At 37.4% G+C, this 23,217-nt stretch overlaps 1 protein-coding gene across 1 annotated transcript in view; it reads right to left on the bottom strand.

Moving 5' to 3' along the window:
- MOV10L1 (Mov10 like RISC complex RNA helicase 1) overlaps positions 1 to 23,217 on the bottom strand; it is a 46,373-nt gene that overhangs the window by 10,901 nt on the left and 12,255 nt on the right. Inside the window, exons 11-27 of the mRNA XM_058805954.1 lie at positions 22,719 to 22,833; positions 21,237 to 21,414; positions 20,562 to 20,632; positions 20,096 to 20,187; positions 19,289 to 19,347; positions 18,626 to 18,729; positions 17,510 to 17,540; positions 16,224 to 16,402; positions 15,569 to 15,715; positions 14,674 to 14,795; positions 13,780 to 13,879; positions 13,237 to 13,401; positions 11,621 to 11,794; positions 10,731 to 10,880; positions 9,114 to 9,221; positions 8,270 to 8,407; positions 7,424 to 7,515 (exon numbers count right to left, since the gene is read on the bottom strand). Of these exons, the coding sequence (XP_058661937.1) occupies positions 7,424 to 7,515; positions 8,270 to 8,407; positions 9,114 to 9,221; positions 10,731 to 10,880; positions 11,621 to 11,794; positions 13,237 to 13,401; positions 13,780 to 13,879; positions 14,674 to 14,795; positions 15,569 to 15,715; positions 16,224 to 16,402; positions 17,510 to 17,540; positions 18,626 to 18,729; positions 19,289 to 19,347; positions 20,096 to 20,187; positions 20,562 to 20,632; positions 21,237 to 21,414; positions 22,719 to 22,833 (2,025 nt within the window). The remainder of the gene's footprint in view (positions 1 to 7,423; positions 7,516 to 8,269; positions 8,408 to 9,113; positions 9,222 to 10,730; positions 10,881 to 11,620; positions 11,795 to 13,236; positions 13,402 to 13,779; positions 13,880 to 14,673; positions 14,796 to 15,568; positions 15,716 to 16,223; positions 16,403 to 17,509; positions 17,541 to 18,625; positions 18,730 to 19,288; positions 19,348 to 20,095; positions 20,188 to 20,561; positions 20,633 to 21,236; positions 21,415 to 22,718; positions 22,834 to 23,217) is intronic.

Genomic DNA, 23,217 nt, shown 5'->3' on the forward strand with positions numbered 1-23,217 from the left:
CCTAGGTGTAGTAATGTGGACATCTCCAGGAGTATCCTGGGTGAACTACTTACCTCTGACCAGTAAATATCAGTGGTTGCATCATTTCTCACTATTCTGAATTTATATTATGAAATACTAATTTGGACACAAGCCCCTATTGCTACAGCATGCCTAAGGCTAGAAGCTGAAGTTATGGATCAAATCCATTTTGTCTGTCCAGACAGACACAAGAGGTAAAGTTCCTTATACAAACTTGCAACAGATGAAACTCTGAGAGCTGGACAGGGTAGACAGTGGGCAGGGATGGTAAAGTTGTCAGTCCTGATGCAGAAAATAAAGTTACACTAAATTAGTAAATTAGCATTTTCTTTGGAAAGTAGCAGGGAGATACTTTATATCCCATCATTTTCTACTAGAGCTTATTCAAAAATAGTCACATGAAATCCCCCCAAATTAAAAGAAACAGTCTGCAAACTGTTTATTAAGGAATTAATTAAAAAGTAATCTGAACTATTTTCAACTTAACTGCTTGAACCCTTAAGTTCTATTAAAAATGGAACACATCCCTTTCCGCCATTATACCTGGGGAACTCTGGGCCATGTGGTCTGGCCTGAAGAGAACCTGCAGAGATCAGACTGTGTAAGTGTCACAGCTAATACCAACCAACCAGGTAATGGCAGACACCCCCTGGGATGAAGGCTGGGGAATGGAGTGCCTTCTTCCTAACCCTGCTAGTGTCAGATCATGTCATGTTTTCTGCAGGCAAGAACTGAAAGCATTCCAGCTCTTCACCATGCTGGACAGCTTCTTGTAACTGATGCATTTTGGTAGAAACCAGAGAGAAGAGCAGGATTTATACCAGGAACCCAGAAAGCCGTATCTGAAGCCAACTGTATCAAATACACTTGGACAAAATGACAAATTTGGTTGATATACTCAGAAATAATTATTTGATGTACTAGATTCTTTTGAAGGATTTTCTAAGATATTTAGTATGTATTTGTTAGTTTTTTTGATACTGAAAATTACAGCATATGAATAACTTTCATGCTTATTCACAAGCTGCTGGAAATATGACAATAACAGGAAAGATATTTGATGAAGAAAGGTTAGACACATATGTTATTAAATAAATTATATTATTAAATAAAGCTTCTGCTGGAGCAGAATTAAATTTGGATATAATGACATTTTCACATAAGAAGAAAAATGAAAGTAAAAAGTAACAGTCAAGTCAAACAGCACAGGTAATATCTGCAGAAAATATAATACTGCCCCTGGGCATTCAGCTGTTTGCGAGCTGTAGCTGTTCATCATGATTCTAAAGCCACAAAAGGAAAATTACTCTTTATGATATTAGGTCCCAGTGTATTTTCTTATGTGAATGTAAGACAAATACACATTTTTGATTAGTAAAAGAAATAAAACCAGAAAATAGTGTTAAAGGAATGTCAACTAGTAAAACCTGCAAAAGCCTATTTTCTGAAGAAAGAAACAAGGTGCTGTATAAAACTTGCTCTGTATCACACAGTGGAAAGCAGAAGTCACTACCAAAATCTGAAATACACAGCATGGAATTGCTGGCAGCAGGAGCTGGATCAGGCTCCATGGTTTCTTTAAACACAACACTTCTGTGGCTCTGCAGAGGCTGTGCAGTAATTCCCTGCTCTGCCAGGGACAGGAAGGTATGTGCCTCCCCAGGCACTGCTGATGCACAAGATGTCAGTGAGGTGGAATAATTGCTGAGGTACCTGTCTCATTCTATCTGTGCTAATGGAACCACTGAGGTGTTAATGGATCAAGACACTGCTTACATGTACCACAAAATAGGCAGCAGCTGCTCAAAAATTCACACTGAAACTGTAATATTGTGGTAAAAGGGGAGAAAGAGATTCAATGTGTACCTGACTGAAAGTCATCATTGAAAGGTTTTCAGCCCCATGCATGCAAATACACACTGATGTAGAGACAGTGCACTTTGTGAACATGAAAAAAAAAATCATATTACCTCCTGGGCTTTTAATGGGATTTTTAGCTTTGCAGTCAGTGGAGAATGGAGAATGTCCTTACACAGAGCCTGTATCTGCACTGCATAAAGCAGCTGCATTTCAAAGTAAGAAAAAAACTCAATAAGAAAGAAGTTAATTTTCTAGGGCAAACAGTACACAGATATTTTTTAGAAGCTAATGTTTGAGATTACCTTTAAAGAGAATCTGGGATGGTTTCATTCCTCATGTTCTTAAACATTTTTGCATTTCCCAGTCTTTAACATGAGGTAAGTAAATCCACATCTCCACAGGCCTGGCTGTATGGAAATGGTGAGTTGATTCACACTTTTAACATACATTAGTTGTCTATGTTTACATAAGGGCACTCAGGGTACTGCATTAACCTCCTCCTCACATGTTGTGGGACTTTCTGCATACATACCTACCTATTGCACAAAAAGGAGACAGGGAAAAAAAAAAGTTGAAACTCTTAAACAGATCTACAGCCTCAAAAACTCTGTAAAGTCCACAAGGTGGACAAAAACAAAAATTTAAATTACATTCCTCTTTGGGCATGGAGTACTCAGCCCTGTCTAGGAAAATATCTGAATTTCAATGGCATTGCTGAGAAGAGTGAATTTACTTCTTTGTATCTAAGCCCTATCTTCAGACTGCATGAGGTAAGTTCCTGATGAGTGGATTTATCATTCAGCAGAAGGCTTGCTGATACAAGGTCTGATGTGCTATGGGTTTCCAGCCACAAGCACAGTGCAAAAACTCCCGGTATTAAAAAAAAAAAAAAAAAAAAAAAAAAAAAAAAAAAAAAAAAAAAAAGGCAAATTCATTTTACAGTAAGAGCACAAAGAATTACTAAAATAGATATTTTTGGAACAGGTTGCTCCTGGATTGCAAACGTAATTTTATTTTGTAGGAAATAATGAGGAGTTTGATGCACTGGGGACAAACAGAAGTAAAGAGAGAATGCAATTTTAAAGCACTTTAGCACTTTACCACATTCAAGAGATATTTTAAAAATGTACCTACAGTGCTATGAGGTAAAAGTTGAATTTTCCACATGGTTCACTGGAAAATTTACTGTTAAAACTCTCTGAAACATCATTTATAGAAGGAACATGTGTGGAACATTAACATGCAGTTCTAACCACTGTCACCAGGCTTGCACTACTGTTTCTTCAGCGATATGATGGTGCAAGGCTGATTCTTATCAAGAGTTACTCCTTAGCAGTCTATGACTAAAGGCAGCACTCTGCTCTGGCCTGGATGTACAAAGAGTGACACAAACACTTGGGCACGGGAAACAGAGGGGAAACTATGCTGAACTGTTCACATTTCTCATGGTGAGGAAACAATGGTAACTTGTTTTAGGGTATCTTCTCTACAAGCAGGCAGCAGGACAATACACATTGGCTTTTAAATCCAGACCAAATCTTGTTAACTTCAATCCCAGGCAGATATGCAGATTAATCTGGATAAAGATTACACAGCAATATAAAACATAGCATTAATCTGCTTGTAATGAATTTATTTTTATTTCTACTATTAATAAATTCAGTAAAAAAATAATTGAGCCTTTTTTTTTTGTTACATGTTTCTTTCCATGTGTATCTGTTGTGAGTCCCTTTTTTTCTTTTAAAATCTGTTTTTGAAGTTTTCTCTTGCTAGACTCTTCTGTGGTGGTAGCAATGTCTCCATACACAAATGAGGTTCATGTACAGGGCACTACCATAGAGGCCACACATGGTTGCAGCACACAATCATTTTTAGGACTTAAATTCTAGATATAATGAAGTAAAAAGGAATAATATTACTGTTACCATTTTCAGTTCAAACAGGACAGAATGTATCTGGAATGACTTATTCCCTGGCTAGCAGTACCTAGTGTAACACACTTAAAAACCGCCTTGATTGTATTATTCAGATGAAGAAATCTGACAGAAGACTGGTCAAAAAATTGTTTCTAAAAATGGGTGATGGCTTAAGTAAAATAAATGACCATCCTGAGAAAGTTAACTGCAGCTATTTTCTACCCTATTACCAGCAATTCCTTGGCTCTAAAGTTAAAAATCACCACATCTGATAAATGTCAAGTCTTCCAAGATGCAACTCCAGCACAACCTCAAGACTACAGAAATTTGGACAGAAGAAATTGCATCACCTGCCAGAAAAATGACAGTACAGCACATACTGAACTTGACTGGCTCTGACCATGCCAGCACCTGCCCTTTCTGCACAGGCTGTTGGACTGGTGGCAGAGATAGGGAATCTATTAAAACAAGCATGCTAATTCAAGGATGGAAATACACATCTGGAGTGCTACAGGCACAGTTCTTTTCCACAGCAAGACCTGAACACTCTGCAGAGAGAGCTCTTCCCAAAACAGAATGCCACAAGGTGAAAATGCCTTTTGGTCACTATTCTGTTCCACACAAAGGATGTCTTCATTTTAGGCAGTCTAAATAAATTGTTTATGTTGGATTTCTTCTTCTGCCTCACTTAGGCCATCTGGGCAGTTTGCTCATTAATTTAAAGGAACCCAAAGGGGAGATTTTCACTACCCTTCTGCTCTCACTACCTCATCCTCTTCACTGCCCAGGGCACAGCTCTTAAAAACAGAAGAGAAACCACCAAAGGCCCTTGACTTCCCAAAAGGTGTTTTCAGCAAAATGCCAAGAGCTGACAATATGCATATTTTCATGCTTCTGCCCTCCCTGCTGCCAGGGCTGTGTATGGGTTTGGCTCAGCTCTCTGTCCCAGCTGGCCTGGCCACCTGCTCTGTGCCAAGGGCAGGCATCCCAGTGCAGCAGGACCTGCACCTTGCTCCAGCTGGGCTGCTCTGCCAGGTCATGCTGCAGGCCCTGCCACCCTCCCTTGCCCCAGGGCCACTCTACTGTCAAGGACCAATTAAAATAATAATTTTGCACCATTAGCACTTGTCCTTTGGAGCACAGTTTTGTCTTTGTGTCAACAAGGTATGCTGTTGGTTAAAAAGTCTCACTCTGAGGCACAACACTGTGTCCCCTTTCCCTTACAGTAGCTTCACTGCTCTTTAGGCTGCTTAACACACACATATATTGTGACAGCCATCACTTTCCAAGCTGTCAGTGACTGGCAGCATCTCTCTGGTACTCATTTATCAGATTAAACCTTTTCTGATCCAGAGATGGGGCAAATGAGAGATGTTTTAAAAACTTTCATTCTATTTTTAGTCTCATGTGAAGAGTAAGACAACACAGATTTCATTTCCCACAGTCATACAGGGACATGTTTTGTTGTTCGACAGACAGAGCCTCACAGAATTATTGGATAGCTTGAGTGGGAAGGCACCTTAAAGATCATCTAGTTCTATGCCCCCTTCTGTGGGCAGGAACACCTTCCACTAGACCAGCTTGCTCAGAGCTCCATCCAGCCTGGCCTTGGACACTTCCAGGGATGGGGAAGTGCCATATTGTTAGGAATACATGGATCTCTTATGAAAACTCACACTTCCACTAAGCATCATTGCACTAAAAGGCACATTAACAGAGAGCTCTCTCTGTTCACAAAATAGCACCAAATACCCAACTTTTATTGAAGCAAAATCATTTTGGGGGCTCTAGCTTTACTGTGCTAATAAAGACATGCCCAAGCATGTTAGGACCTGACAGACAGGGAATGTCTCATGGACCTCCCTTCTGCATTATCACCTGTGTGCTTTTATGAAAGAACTGAGAAGCCACAAATCACCACCCAGCTCCCTCACCACCAGCTAGAGCAGCACCTTTAGCACCCATGTGCAGATTCAATACTATCACCTTTCCTTAAGAAGAGTGCAGATAAGTTACAGTAGCTGCACATTGTGCATTGCAAGGGAAAGAAGCACAGTGCATACCAGGAATGGAAGTGGCATGAAAGGACTGTAAACAAGACAAACAGAAGCTTCCCATCTTTTTCCCCTGCCTTATTTGTTTCTCTGTAGCCTATACTCCTATCTAACACACTTCTGTTTGATACAGAAAGCCATCTTGCTGTACTGGCAATTTTTAAACACAGTGTCTAATTGTCGTGCTACTCCTGAAGTGCTGTCTGGCAAGACTTAACCACCAAGGAAAGGACAAGGAAGAGACAAAAATACTGTTTAATGGGAAAGCACAGAGCCAAATTAAGCCAAGAGCAGAAATACTGCTAATCTATGGTTCTGTTTTAATTTTGCCAAAATAAACACAATACTTTATAGCACATTTACAGGAAGGCAAAACAGTTTTAATTTTCTTTTTTTCTTTAACCCACCACTTAAGGCATTGCTCTGACATGCACCACAGCAGATGGCTAAACTACAGTGGAAAGCAAGAACACCCTGTGTGATCTCAGCTGTATTTACAAAGGCCTTAAAAACTGGAAGTAGGGTTTTGGCTTAAGGTACTCAGTATCAGTTGAGTGGAAATATTTAATGTATCATTCCAGTTCACATCAAACATATATTACTGTAATGCTCCCACAACAATGACACACATTTATGTTCTTGGGACAGTCCAGTTTTAGGTGGCACTACACAAGGCTGAGAAAACTGAGAAGTTGAAACGATTATGGAATATAGAAAAGCTGATGTAGAAGTCCTTCAATACTTTTCTCCTGAAGTCTGACGGATTCAGGCATACTGTTCTTTGCAGAAGCACATTAATACACATTTTAAACAGAAAAGCTAATAAGGTGCCACTACTACTTTACAGTAATAATTTCAATTTTTTCACTTCTTAAAAGAAAAAAAAAATCTTGTTTGCAGAAACTTCTATCCATTTCAGAACATGTGCCTCTCCCTGAGGACAAAAAGTGCTTGATCTGCTCAGGACTAAATTTCTTATAAGTGTTTTTATTTTCAAAACAGTTGAATACCAAACTCTTGAATGCATCTTGAATACCAAAACACTAGTCACACCTGTCAATTAAAGAAAGTAACATAAAAATCTTGCTTACCTTTCCCATAAACAACAGTTTTGATTAAAAAAAATAGTATAATCTAGGGTGATTATATATAATCATTGAACCCTATAATACCCATTGAACACTGTATTCATTACATGTTATCAGAAGAAACATATTTAAAATATCAAGCACTTTGTTGCTAACTACAGTGAAATCACCTTAAATACTTCTGCTGTACCCTCCACCTTAATGATGATCAAATATGCCATTATCATTTGGGGATACATAAGATACCAAACTCAACAACAGCTCTTATTTAATAATTAATGGTCAGATTCTTTTATGGGGCAGGAGAAAACAGGGTTACATTACACCATTATGTTTACATAATGTTTACTTAGGAATGCAAAATCCAATCCTACTATGGTAACCCAGGCTGTTGTACTGATCAATCTTCCAAATGACACCAGCTCTAAAAATACTGAAAACTGATCAATATCTGGCAAGGTTAAACTGAAGACCAGACACTTACTTGTGCAGGTGTTCCAGCTCTGTGGGCAGGTCACAACCTATATAAACTCTGTTCATTAAACTGTATTCTAACAGTGCACAAAAACAGGGATCCTACAAGAGAAAATTAATATATAACTGTAATCATGGTGCTCTGAAAAGGAAATTTCCAAACAAATTAACATGGCACATGAATGTAAGAGACTTAATAGGATCTCTTCCAGAAAAAGAACTCTACAAATGGTGCAAGTATGGTGCAAAATGCGAGGAAGGTACCTCTTCTTGAGCTGCTCTCACATAGTTACATGTTAGGTGTGGGGGAATTAAATTTTCATTCAGACCATTTCTGGAACACTGTTTTCCTTGTTGTTTGTCAGACATAAAATGAGATATTAAGACAAGCTGAACTTATTCCTGTGGAAGGACCATGCACGAGTCCAAAAGGAGTCCTCCTCCCTGGCACTTGTTGCATTAATTGGGAACAATCACTTCTGCCACCCTCCACTTGAAGTGATGCAACTACATTTTGTGAAGAACCTAACTGTGTGAGGTCATTCAGAACATGCTTAATGGACTTGCATGCTGCTGGAGAACTTGAGAGGAGGTCAGAGCCTCCAGGCTGGAGACAAAAAGGAGCTAGGAGTCTGTATGCACAGAGCAGGATTTCCCTTGTACTTAGAAATCTACTGTGTGTGTGCCTGAACTGTCTGTTTGTACTGAACACATGGATATCAGATACTCCCAAATGCAGACTGAGGACAATATTCCTAACATGTTCTGATGCTTCCTCACATCAGATTAACCACAAAATCATACAACTGCTGGGGCAATAACATATGCAATTCAAAGATATAAACCCAAAACTTACTTTCACGAGAATGTGAGGATTTCCCACGACAATCAGCAAAGCTTTTGCTCGAGTAATTGCTACGTTAAATCTCTTTGGGTTACAGAGAAAGCCCAGAGAGTGTTTTTCATCATCAATTACCATTTTCTGAGATCGTACCTAAAATTAAGGATAGTTTTAGAAATAAAATGATGAGAATACAACATACCACAGTGTAACTTTAACATAGTATTTCCTTACTGCAAAAATCCACTCAGCTGAATGACAATTCACAATGTGTCTTTCAGTATGCCTTCTTCAGTAGCCTCATCAGTGTACTTTGTCTTAGCATAGGAAAAACAGCCAAAGCAAGTAGTGTGCTAAAACTATGACTCATTATTTTTTACCCATTTTTCATCCATACTTGAACTTATCTTTGAAAAAAGAAAATTTTCATTACCTAAATAATGAGTTCTTATAAATAAGAGTGCAGTACATACCTAGAAATACTTTAAGGGAGTTCTAATAGTGGACTGAAAAGCTATGGTATGATGTTGATCATCATACCACTTGTGAAAGTAAGTACAGTACCACTGCCCTCAGGAAGAAAAAAAAAAAAGTGAGAAAATCCTGGATTCTTCCTCCAAGCTGCAAGTATGAAGTACTACTACCATTATTTAAACAGAAAGCAACAGATTTTTAACAATCCATATTTTAAAGAGAAGAGCAACTAAACAAGCATGCACTTAATAAGCTCTGCTTTCAAATACTGTGATAGACTGACAAAAATATAGCTTCTAAATTTTTTAAAGGCCTATATCAAAAATGAAACACAGAAAATTAGACACATAAAAATTCTCAATAGTACCACAGTAAATTTACGCACTGTTGATAAGATGATAACCATGTACTCCTGCCCTTGAAACTCTTCTACTGTGCCAACCTTTATGTCTTCCAAATCAATACTTCTAAGAAGAAATCTAATTTTTTCCACCTATCAAGAAAAAAAAATGTGGTTGAGGGAATTTAGTGTTACATTTGAGGGTGGACTGCTTTAAAACCAAAACCATACCACATACACCAAGCTACGCAATCATTCACTAGTAAGATTTTCATATAACATAGTAACTTTTCCTACAAGAAAGTATCACAGCTAATACACAACTTAGGTAAAGGAGTACTCTCTACCATAAACTGAATAGAAGGCAAGATTTTTAGTAGTCCAGATTTTAAAGATAACTCAGATCCTTAAACCCTCTTTTTGCAGTGTGCATCATATCCAAAACAATGCATATGACAGATCCAAGGACAAGCAGCTTCCATTAGCCCTTGAAGAAGATGACCACAAAGATTCCACCTTTGCTTGCCAGGAGCATTATGCAGAGTGACAGGCAGATGTGGGGTATGATCTTAAGTACCCACCAAAAGAGAGAGAGAACAAGGAGTCGCAGGCACTGGGATCCTGGTACATATGGGCTTACTGCACTGCCATCTGCTAAAAGTTGTTCAGAGATTATAACTGAAGTGCTCCAAAAGACTTAAGAAGAAATCCTGCCTGACTATGCTGAAGATTACAGTCAAAGACTACTTTCTAATCAGTGTTCCTGCAATACAAAGTGACTTTTTTAATGTGGACATTACTATCATATGCCTTGTATTATAGGCAGATGAAGGACAAAGTCGCATTAAATCATATGAAATTATTGTTTATGGAGTGTAAGAAATTCAGCAACATCAACAGTATGAATACTTATGAATATTTGAAAAAACAAATAACTGTAAACACAGCCACCATATAAATACATGGGATGAAATACAGTGTGGGAACTCAGCACATCACTCCTGATGTCCAGAGTTACCGAGACAACCCTTTGGGGGCTCGGAAATCCTGGAATGTTGCCAGAAGTGCTTGGTGGTTGGATTTTGACCCTGCACGGGATGTGCCACCTCTGTGAGGACAAGAGGTGTCCAATTCCTTCACCACTTGGGGATAAGTGGTGAAGGAATTGATTATTCACAGGGTGAAAATACAAGTTTTGGGATTTTGGTACAGGGGGGTTTTTAGGAGACAAGATGGAGGAATTAGGGCGTGTCTTGTCCTTCTCCTCCTCTTCTTGTCATCCATCTTTGGTGGTGATGCTGGCACTTTAAGATTGGTTCACATTAAATGTGCACTTGTTAATAAGGGTAAAAGGTATTGGAAGGTAAAGGTAAATGTCTTATACGTAGTTTTTAGTATAAAAATAGACGACTGCCCAGTGGGAGGTCAGTGTGCCCATGGCTGTCTTGCTGGGCAGACCTCTGTCAGGCTGGGAGATGACTTTGTAGATAAGAATTAATAAACAATATTGAAGACCGAAAAATCTGAAGAGTGCACTCGTCCTTTGGAGCGCGGGTTGTCCCAAGGCCATTCTATGCCTAACCAGGGAGAGACAACAGGCTGAGAACGGAGAATACAGCAACTCTGAGGCTCTGAAGACATCAGACCTGTTGAACACTGTACCTGTTTGCGGTATGGCGCAATCACTCCAATGTCTGTCACCGGCACTGCAGAGTATTCACTTCTGGCCAGCTGGCAACAGTACGTCATTACTTGGACTGCCTCGGCTGGATTGAACCATGAAGGACTGCGACCTTCACGTGTTTCACTGCCCTGTGTTGGGGGAAAGGAAATGAGATGATGGAGATCAGGTGCAGAAATGACTATGTACTTATTAACACATTGTTCTTATACCTCCTGAATGCAAAAAAAGTGATGGAATATTCTATATAATTTCTCTCCCTCTCTATACACCTTTTCGAGAGAACAAGTATTACCTGACATTTTATATATATTTTTATACATTTATAAATATAAGCACTATAACAAAAGTATTTTAAGTATGCAACAAAGGAGTTATATCTCAACTCAGAATAACATGTTAATAAGCTGACATCTTGCTTTTTTCAAGGTGGAAGAGTTCTAAACCAAGCCTCTCCAAGCAGCAGATATTACCACTTCTTACTAACTTCTTGGAAGATTCAAGGATTTTTTTTTTCCCCTGCCAAGTTAAGCTCTAATGATCCTTTAGTTTTAGAGGCTTGTATCCATCTGAATGTAGGAAACTCTCATCAAAAGCAATCTAGAGCAGCTGATGGTAACACCAGTCTGGTCATCTGCTATGAATTTAAACTTCCATGAAAATGTCGCCATTTCAAGAGGCAGTTGTTCAAGTTCCTAGCAAATATGTGACTTAAGTATTTGTTTTTAAAATCAGATGGTCAGGAAGTCACATTACCTGTGAAAGGCATACTAAGCTTTTTTTCATATCCTTTCTTGAATTTATTCTAAAGAAATCAGCAAGCTGCTAGCAAGCCTATACATTTAGTTCACTGTATGAACATTTCACATACCCTTATTCCATGAAAAATTAATGGAAATCCCTTCCTGGGCAATTTCTCCCAATTCAAGAAAGAAGTCACTACTGAGGTATCTGCACAAACTTCTAGCTCCTTATGATAAAACAATTTAGATGGCAAGGCAAGCAACGCAGAATGTGACCTGTAGTTCTTTGTGAGTTTAGTGATCTGCAAAGACAAAATCCAAAATCTGTAACTGAAACAGGTAATTATTCATCAGACTTCTCAGAACACAGCTACTACCTTACCATCCACTAGCATTTAGCATTTCTAAGGCTGCCAAAGAACTGTATTCAAGGCAAAAACTGCAGTTGTGGTCTTCTGTAAGTAAGAAGTACACCAAAGCAGTTTTTTGAAGGACCATCTCCCTTCCCTTCCAAAGGGGAAACAAAGAGAATTGAATGTACATGATAGACAAATGGGACATTCTCCAGTTTCTTGAAACATTGATGCATAGACACATTCTCCTTTTTTAAGAGTCAGATTATTTCCATGGGATTTCAATGGATACAATGTCTTTTTCTGAGAAAGTCTTGACAGGCAAACAGGGAGCATCGGAACAGCTGACAGAAGCTGGCCTTAAAACATCTAAAAGGTGTTTTAAAGGTCTTTAAATGAAAAAATAATCTTAAGGAAGCATTCCAGAAAGTAATGACCAGCTCAAAAAACCCCAGTCCTGTAAAAGGGATAACATAGGATATTCCAGTCAAAACCTACCCTTAAAGCCCTCCCATTTCCTGATCTCTCACTATGCCAATTCTCCTCAAGCACCACGTAAGGAACACAACAACCAGAGTTTGTGCTAACAGATTTTAGGAGGAATTGTGACAGGTTTTTCAGCAGGCTGAACCTGACCTAAAGCCTAGGTCCAAATACCCTCACTTTCACCCTTAAATGTGCCATCAGATTTCCTCCCTTCTCTATTTCCATGGTCATTTAGTCATCTTTTGCTCTCAGTTTAGTCCTTTGAAGTATGTTACCATGAGAATAGGAAGGCACCTTAGGAAGCTTAACATCAGCCCTACGTTTGGGATTCAGACAGTAATTAAAGCAGCTCAAACATCTGTAATTGTTTATATACTATGCTACCTCTGCTACTTAACATAGATTTTAGGTACTTGCCCATACAGAAATCTGGGGAAGCTAACCTTCAAATGAAGACATGATACAGAAATAAGAACAAATTCTCTTCTTTCCTTTGTGAAACATGATGTTTGCAAAATTAATCTTCAAAGAAGATACTCTGTTTGTCTTTTTATGGTAAAAGCAGAAATTGTACTTTTTCATCTGTGGAAAATGAAGTAATGGTAAACCTGGACTATGAACGTGAAAGAGAATTTTAAGCTATTATTTACAACTGTGCTTTGTGCACCATTTTTGACTTATGATACTTAAGAAGAGAGGATCTCTTCAAAGAAAAGTTTTACCATGATGGAAGAGTCAGCATCTTTACTATTCAGACCACATATGCAAATTAATCAAGCTTTTCTAGAGAATTCATGCTCAAGCTAGACTTATCATTAAGCATCAGGGAGCAAAACGGTGGCAAGAAACCACAAGTTCTCCTTTTCTGATTGAGCTGAAAAAGACTGATGGAAGGCTTAACTCACCAACAAAGGATTGTATGCTCCACAGGCACCAAAAGCATCCTCATCTCTGAGATATAGCTCTCTTGATGACAGTCTTTCTAGCAAGGACATACTTAATCCAAAAGACTGTGCAAGTTTAGATTTTATTACTGGTCCTAACTGCTTCGGATCTCCAACGAGAATTATCTGTATATGAAATTTAAAAACATCCATTTTAGATTAAAATAATTGTTACTGAAACTTCATTTTATAATGACATACATGTTTCAGAATTCAAAGACCAATTCATATCAAGTATTCTGCTTTCTTTCAAACATTTGTTTGCAAAGAACAGAACACATCCTTTATTGTGGTATCTCCCACACAGACCCAGTCCTCCCAACACAGATTTGCTCTAGAGGTAAAGAAACTTGTTTAAGTGTTGAGAATTGATATTATGCATGAATAATCTCTATTAAAAAACTCATTACCAGAAAATGGCTGCTTGCACTCTACATAATCCACAAAATATGAAAATAATAAACAAGCTTTTTCCCTTTCAGTAAATGATGTTAAGAGAATTACCTGTCCATCAGCTTCTGAAATCAACCCAATAGGAATGAGACTCTCTGGTTCACTTGCTTGACCTGCCTCATCCAGAATCACATGAGTGAAATGTCCAAGCCTGTAATTAAGTAACATTAACCTGAAACAGGGCTGTTTTCAGATAAGTTCATTCTGCCACCCTGTGGTTGACCTCAGCAATTGTGTTAACATCCTTGTCAAGTGTGCCAGGCAACCCAAAGACACAGAGCAAAGATGGGTATTTCCAGAAGGAAATACAGAAAAAACAATCCCCTTTCATTTTTCTTCTTTGATTTCACTTACATACTCTGATATACACAACCTTTAATTAAAGCATTGTAGCAACGTTAAGATAGTTAGAAAAGCTTCCCTTATTCTCAGTATTCCTAAGATATTGAATTAAAACAAGGCACTTGGTACATCAAAAACAATCCCCAAGCTTTGTTTCTGCCAAACAACTTGAGATAGGAAAGCTTTAGACTGTCCTTTTCCGAAATTAAAATCCAAGTCAGACACAACCTTGGTTAAAAGAACTGGATATGACAGTTGTTTACAGTTATTAAAGGAGACTTGATAAAAACCAAATACATGGTAATTTTTAGTGTGGCAATCATTTTGAGCCAAAGTGATTGTCAAGAGCAATGTAATTCCCGCAGGGGGCAGAGGAGACATTATTGTTTCAAAAATCTTAAACATTTCTCAAGATAATTCTTAAATTTACCATGAGGAAAGTTTCTGCTTAAACATTACTCAAACCAAGTGCTCTCTAACACAATACAGGTTCATGCAATAAACTATTAAAACAGCCCAAGTTACAGGTCAGTCAGCCTGTAAAAGCTCTGGGGTTTGTGTCATTCAGCCACTTCAGTGATACTGCTATCTATGGTACTGTACCGTGTATCTGTTTGATAAAACAATCCTGCACTGCTGCATGTTGTAATTACAATCCTGGACCACAATGCCTTCTGAATATCATCACCATCTTTGCAGTAAGGTTTCACCATGTCATCAATTTGCTGCACAAAAAAAAGTAAAAAAAAACTTGAAAAAAAAAAAAAAGGTAAAACAACTTGCCAGCCTAAAACAGAAATTTTAAATCTGAATAGAAAAGCTCTCTGAAAACTGTTTCAAAAGCTGAGCAAAACACATAGACTAACACCCATTCATACACCAAAATGAATGAACTAATTTTCCTAAGAAAATAGTACATATGGAAGATATCTGTGCTTTACTGTAAGGATCAAAATGGAACTTTTGGCTATTTTATGTACTCATCTATATATATACAAACATATATGTGCATATATACATATACACACACATATGTATATACATACAAATGTATATCTCTATATATACACATTTACATGTAAATACATATACATATGTATACATATATATGTATATATATGAAATGAACCCACAAGGTGTGTGCCCTGCATAGAGATGACAATCCTACTTGCTTACTTTATGTGTAAGCAGTCTTAACCTGGACTGGTAACAAAAAAAAACCTAAATGAAATCAAAAATCCCCACCAATGCCTATTTGCTGTTTGTAGAGTAATGCATAGCAAGAGAAAGGTGAAGATCTTATGCTCATACAATCAAATTAAGGATTATGATCAACTTTCCAGTTAATCTTCTGGAAAAGCTGAAGAAATGTAATACTCTGGATGCTAAGCAAACCTAAGCAGCCTCATAGCCACTGAGAGTTAAAATACTAAATCAGTATTTTAAGGTAAAAATATTAAAATGGAAACCTTAAGTGGCAGACATCTCTAATATTTACCTCTGCTGACCTGAAGGCAGCATTAACTCGAACCATAGTTCCTGGTTTTAAGAGATTGCTTTGATGCAGTCTCAAGCAAATCAGATCTGTTGCAGCATTTGATGGTGCACACACCAAAATCCGACTGTCTGGCAGAGTAAAGTGTATCTACATTAAAGAAGACAGATATTAAAAAAAAAGCTTATTTAAGAAGCAGCAGTAGTGCAAACATTCCCATTTTATTTTACTGAATACAGAACCCAGAGGAGTTCTGCACATGTGTGATTTCCATTCATTCTTTTGCAGTTCAGAAATGCTCCTGCCAACAGTCATGACTAAGTAGTCTCAAACTGAGTGTACCCATAACAGAACTAATTAATGATTTTCACATTAATGTACACTGTGCTTCATTAATACATTATGCACTACTGGAACCACAAGGTAGATACTGTTCACTGAAGTTTTAAAGACAAAAAGGCTTGAAAATAAGCCATTCAAAATTTTGTTAAATCCATATGAAGATGGATTTTCCTCATTCTATGGAGCTGTAGAAAATTATTTTAAAAGAGTATTTTGAAAATGCCTTTGGAAAAAAATATGCTGGCACTTACAGAAATACTATAAATGTTCCAACATGGAAAAGACTAGAGATGACTGATTTGTTATTTACTACTACCTGTAAAATAGCTTCAATTACTGTGACTGTTTTTCCAGTTCCTGGTGGTCCAAAGAGAAGATAAGGTGTTGGGCGACATTCACCACTCAGTATCCTTTTCACTGCCAGCTTCTGTTGCACATTCAGCACAGGATTGAAAAATTCACCTTCTCTCTGTTTAAGTGCCACAGTTTCACCAGCTGTAATCGAGACAAGCATATCTCAGAAATTTACATATATTTTTAATGTAAGTAGATTAAAACAATTCCAATTCACAATATGCTTCTGCACATTTTTTGTTTTCCTTTTGTGGTAACAACCAATGAATTTCTCTAAAATTCCATTTTCATTGAATACCAAGTAGAAAATAAGCCATTCATATTTCTAAAGTGTACTGGCTCTTTATTGAAAAGCAGAAAAGGACCCTGATTACATAACCAAACAATCAATAAAAACTCTATTCAGTAATTTTAGAATCAAGTTCACTTTCTTGTCCTAGAACAGCAAAACTTGAGAAACTTCCAGTAACTGGCACTTTGGGAATGGTACCAGTATTACATGATCAGCCCTCTGCTACAACTGCTAGAATTTTTTTTTCTTAATCCTGTCTGAATTAGTTTAACTTCAGCTTTTTGCAGTAGAATCTTATTAACCTTTGGACAGAAGTGCATTCTAGGTAATTTCTCAGAAATTCTTAAAAATACTTTTGACAAAAAATGGCATGATCACTCTCCTCTCAGGCATTTCATTAAAATGATATTTAAAGTCATATTTAAAAAAAAAAAAAGCATAGGAATAATCTGGGATACTTGAAAAAGTTTTAGCATCTTTAGCAAAACTTTCCCGAAGATGAGAAACAGCATCCCAATAACAAATTGAAAACTCTGAATATGATCAAAAAGTCATGAGTAAATGACTGGGAAACAACTATTTATTTATTACAAAATATCAGATGCTTGCTCCCCCTTCCCCCAAACAAAGTGTTCAAAGCCAGCCTGGGTGAACTCTGGGCAACCCAGTCTAGTGGGAGGTGTTCTTGACCATGGCAGAGAGGTTGGAACTCGATGATCTTTAAGGTCCTTTCCAACCCAAATCATTCTAGATTCTGTGAATTAGAGATGTTTAAGTCATGCACCAAAAGCCTCCATAGAAACTTCCTGCTAGTATTTCTAGAGTTTGTCTTTAAAGGCAGAGCCTGATTTACTGATGCGATACTTATTATTTAAGCACAGAAAATATACCAAGTTGGCTTTTTTGCAGAGTTACTCTCATCACCTCTGTTATGTTCACCTCCCTTGATGTCATACCTTTTGTCTGTTTGTTCTGCTTTTTTCTGATCTGCAAAGAGAAAGTGAAGACAAATGCATTTATAACCTTATGAAGACAGGCAACTATCTTCCCTGATAATTTTGAATTTGCTAAGCTTTAATTTTTTTCCCATTAAGTGGAATACCTACTGTTAAGACAGAAAGGTAAGAACAGTAGGAGAAGGTGCAGGAATTTCCATGTTAAGTTTAAGATTTCCAATACTTTGGCTCTGTTAACATTAGACATTTATTTCATGAATACTCTGCAGGCTCAGATGAGGATTCTGAAGCCATGATTACATAACTTGTTTGCTTCCACAACAGCAGTCAAATTCCAGACCACTTTGAAAGATACATCTTCCTTGGTGGACATGTCCCTTTAGATGGCAGCACAGGAGAAAACTGCTTGTAGGGAATGTGGTGTTGGCAAGGTTCTGGATATCATCTTAAAAATACTGGTTCCAAATCAGATTGATTGATTACTCCTTGTTGTAAAGCACAAACTCCAGGTGAAATAATTAGGGAATTAGGAAAAAATCTTGAGTGTAAAGCTGGTGAAGTACAGGTTATGCAGACACTGAGAAAAGTCTAGACAAAAAAAAAAAGAAATGCTGCCACATGCCCCCAGGCTGACTTGATTTAGTGCTGGTGACAGTCTTGCTTCAAAAAGGAAAGAGAATTAGGCAGCCTCCAAAAGTCCTTTCTACATTTTACTAATATATTATAAGTGGCAGCTAAGCCTGGGTAAATCTACTCAGAAAAGGATGATTTTTCTTCTATTACAAAATTATTTCCTGCAACATTAACTGGACTTACAGTATCTACTCAACAGTAGCTATGAGAACTAGTCTAAGGCAAATCTGACAATTTCCACCACAATCACACACTTTTTTTAATATGCACTTTCCATTTTGTAAGCTTTATAGTATCAGCTGTCATAAAATCTCCCATCTCCAGGCAGCAAACAAAAACTTCTGTCATTAGAATGCAGCAGAATACAACTTTGATTCTTTGATACTCCATTATTCAAGTCCCTTCTGGCAATTGCTGTACAGTAAGTATCTGGTACCCATCTGAATGAAGGAATATTTTAAGGAACATTTACAGAATAGTTACCTTACTTTCCTGCTGTGAAGGTTGTTTAAGGCCATCATCAACAGCACAATACTCTGTAGCATTCTGGGTCTTGATAGCTTGTGGTGATTGTAACACAAGCCTTTCTGGAAATAACACTAAATTAAGCAGAGAAAAAGAAAGTAGAGAAATTTCAAACAAACACTTTGCATATTTCACTGATTAATTTTACTGTTGATACATCAGCTTAGTCTGAGCTGCCAAAATTGGTTTATAAGAACTAAGGTGGTAATAAGTGAAGTTCACATGCATTGTTCAACTCAACCATGGAACAGGAAATCGGTGGTTTTTAATAAATTCTGAGGTAATACAAAGCACAGCCATTTCAGTGGCTATTATTACAGCAGTATGCATGAGTCCTACATTTCTTGTTGGCTCTAACAGTTCACAAAGTTTGCTTCCTATCCTCCTGCCTGTGATGGCCAACAGATGAAATAATTTTGACAAAACCTTCTACACATTCAGTATTGTTTTTTCTTCTTAAAAACCAAACGAAAACAAAAAGCCCCCAAGGCATGGAAAACTCCTGTAAGAACAAATTACAATGCATTCTTCCCAGTATGCCCTGATGTGAAAGCAATAAAATCCACAGGACTCTGCACAAAGAAACTCCTCTAGACAGCTTAACAGTCAAATGAAATGTACCTTTTTCACCCAGGTACACAGCTTGCTGAATGGCCAACTGGCATCGCCTGCTAGGAATACTGGAACCAGAATACAGATTTGTAATTAAAGTAAAAGCTTACATTTCCATATACTGTGAGAGCACACTCCTAGGAGTTACCTGGTACTTTTTACTGTGCATAAAAAAAAGGTTTTATATAAAAATGTGTGTTTTTACAAAAAAGAATCTACTGAGAAATATGTTGCAGAGATATAAACAGCTTAGCTATGAAAAATATTGACACACATAGTCTCTGGCTTTTCAGTGATACAAAGATAGCCTGGTGTTCAACGCTTTCAAGGAAGCTCTTTGCAAGGCTGAATTTACAGAGAAGATCTATTACATAACTCCAAGCAGGTAACAACATCCCATGAATTAAACAAAAGTATAAAAGAATGGGAGATTATCACCAGCTACTTTTACTTCCTGCATAGTCTTGCAGCTATATTAGTACATTAAAAAAACAAAAACAAAACCAAACCACCCAAAACCTAAGAAAAATACCCCCAAACACCCCACCTCATTCCTCCCCATTTTTCTATCTGGCATTGGTGTGGCTATCTAGAAATGATTAAGATAACAACTCTTTGGACACTTGTACAGTTCAAGTCTTTTAACCATGAATATGGTGGCAAAGGTGGGTTGAGGAAAAGAAGTGAAAAACTTGGCAAGATCTTAACTATGTCTTTCTCTGTGTCCACCAAAATAAACAGCTGATGGTCATATTTTAAAAGTCATTCTACTAGAGCAATCATTAAACACAGCTTTCTGGAAGCTTATAAAAACACCTGCAATGAACAAATTCCACATCCATGGGCTCCAAGCTGTAAGCACGTTCAAAGTCAGCATTAACCTTAAGAGTAACATCTTCTTCACATATCTGTTACAAAGATAAAAAATCAGGATACTGATGAAGATTTAGTACTTTAAACATAAAAAAGCACCTCTGAAAGCACTTAACCCCCCACCAACTCCAAAATGTAAATCTAGATTTACCTACTAACAACACATTACATATCTAGATTATGTTAAAAGTGCTTTCCGAGCAGGCAAACATTATAACCTCAAAAGAATACGGAAGCCAGAGTTATCAAAAATACAACAAAAATACAAAATCACCATTCCAAATACAGATAGAATAAACCTATCTTCTCAGAAGTCAGGTTAAAATAGTCTCCAACTCCAGGAATTGCAAGCTTCCCCTATAAAACCTGTGGACCATGGTATTTTCAAGAGGAGAAACACTTTGCTTACCTCAGAGACATAGGCAATGTACTCTATTATATGATCTGAGTAGACCTGACTTTTCAGTATCACCTTATCACCTAATTGAAAACAAAGTTAAAAGGCAAAATACTGTTACAAGGAATAACATTTTCACTGCAGCATGTAATTTCTCCTTCCCTCCTGCATGTTTAAACTAGGAATTTGGAAGAGGCTAACTTCAGCAAAGTTGCTGCATCCATCAGTACTGTTTTGAAATGCCATATGTAGTTGTATATTATAAAAGGTATCTAGTATTGATGCCATCAGGCAACACCTCTTGAAAACACTATCTTGTATATTACTTGAAATTCTAAATTTAATTTTAGCTGCTTTCCCAGTCTTTTTGCTATACTTATTGCTTTTAAAGCTATTACTACATTGCACAGTTTATTTTTGCTGAAAGTCCCACTGATTACTGTAAAAGAAAAATCCTAAAGTGCTGAAACATCTGTAAGAACAGACACATGCAATGCTGCTTCAGATAGCAGCCACTGTAAGACTGAGACACTAACATAGTGTCCTTGAGTCCCCTATCCAGTAGCCTAAATGAATAACTTTGTGCTCAAACGTCTGAAAGACTTCTTTAAACAAATGAATAAACAATACAGTTTGCATTGTGAAAACATAGATCAACATTTGACTTTATCTCACGTTCGTTTCTACCTGGAATCAGGCGAGGTCTGCCCTCTTCTACTCCTGGCACTTCCAGCACTAACAAGTTCCCATTCCTTTTTAAAGTAACCCCACTCATGTAGTAATCTTTTAAATCCATTTCTGCTTTGATCTCTTCAAGCCATAAAAGAGTAGAAAAGTTTGCTTTATAATTATCTAGATTAAGACGCTGAAAAAAAACCCCAGAAGACATTATTGTTGTACACGAAGATACAGAATCCACTATTGCTAACATTAAACAAAACACTTTTTGAGACAGACTGCACAGCAACTGGGTTGCCAAATAAGATATCTAAATACATGCATCCATGCACTAGATAATATTTTAAACCTGCTAAATAGCCAAAATGAGATTAGTATAGTCCTTGAGCTCAAATACAATAGCCCCTCAGCTAAAGAGTCTCTCCCTACTACTGCAGCAGTTTCACCATCTGAATTCAGGGGCAGTCTACAGACTGAGTTCTAGGCTCAGTTTATGCCCAGAGAACAAAAAATCTAAACAGATGGACAGAGACAGCTGAAAAGAGAGAGTCATGTCAGTCTTGGCCCTGGCTGATGATCATGCAACTTACGGCGAGCTCAAAGAACCTGAATTTTCTCCCTCAGAGCTTACCGAATCTCACTGCAGAGGTATTCTCCAACAGCACCAACTTCTATTTAAGCTTAGGGTGTGGTTAAAAAAAGTAACCATTGATGGCAGGCCTTCACTGTAAAATTATTATAGACACTACAGAGCTTTATCTTCCTTTTTGAGAGAGGATGTCTAACCTACTAATTTAATGCTGTGATCCCAAGTTTAATGTGAGATGTTTAGTCAGCAGACAATATAGCCTCTTACTTTAAGTGTCAGCTCCAGTTTGTAAGTACTTAAAATTTATAAAAACATGTGAGCTGCAACCATATTCTACCAGAAATCAAAGCAAAGTTTTGGAGAAGGAATCATTGTAGTACTCTTGTTAAGACTTTACAGCTTTTTTGGGGGTGTTTTATATGTATTCTGAAACTGCTATACTTGTGGGAAGAATTTGAACAAGATTTAGTGAATTACATCTGAAGATGTTTACAAAAAAAATTTTTAACAATCAGAAAAGAATCCTCTGTTATTGCAGTAATTCAAGAGATTGCGATTTTCTATGAAATAACAACTTTCCTGACATCTCAAAAAACCCCTTCCAGTGATGCCTAAAAAGTGAGAATACAGAGAAATCTTTGTTCAGCTTCTGTGATGTCAACCCCCAAAACACTTCAAGTCTCTTTTCAGATTTTCCCATTTATGCTTTTGTAAGCTTGGATTCTGTAACATACTGAAACCCATGGAAGTTATGGGATCCAAACTGAAGTTTAAGTCTACCTGACAAGTGTTATGTCATCTTCTCCTACACTAAGGACTATACATTCTTCCTAAGTTAAAGGTGCTTGAACAAAAACACCATATCAAAAAGTATTTTTTATATAAAACCTACACTTACATACCTCTGCTAGGAGGGGCTGAAAGGTCAGTATGTCTAATTGCTGTTCCACACATTTTCTTAACTCATCTGGTATGGTAAAATGCGGGAGAAAGTTTGAACACCACCTTCTCTTATTTCTAAAATGAAAACGTACAACATTACATTTAGCTTGCTCAAGTAATGTACGTAAAAACCAGCTGATTAACATGCCACATCACCATGACTATAAACCCAAAACACACAGACACAACAGACTAGTGACTCCGTCAAAGTGACAACTGAGAAATTTGTTATACTAGGAAGAAAGGTAAGAGATCTTATGAAGATGCTCCTTGATGCTGTACGGAAAAAAATGCACGTGGCCAAAGTTCAATTGAAGGTGAAGCTGTCCAGTACTGTGGGAGACAACAAAAATGTTTTAAAAATATGCCAATAGCAAAAAGTACTATTGGCCCATTACAGGATGAGGATGGTCACCTCACACACAGGGACACAGACAAAGCTGAGATGTTTAATGCTTT

The sequence above is a fragment of the Ammospiza caudacuta genome, chromosome 5 (assembly GCF_027887145.1).
Source record: "Ammospiza caudacuta isolate bAmmCau1 chromosome 5, bAmmCau1.pri, whole genome shotgun sequence".
NCBI lineage: Eukaryota > Metazoa > Chordata > Aves > Passeriformes > Passerellidae > Ammospiza > Ammospiza caudacuta.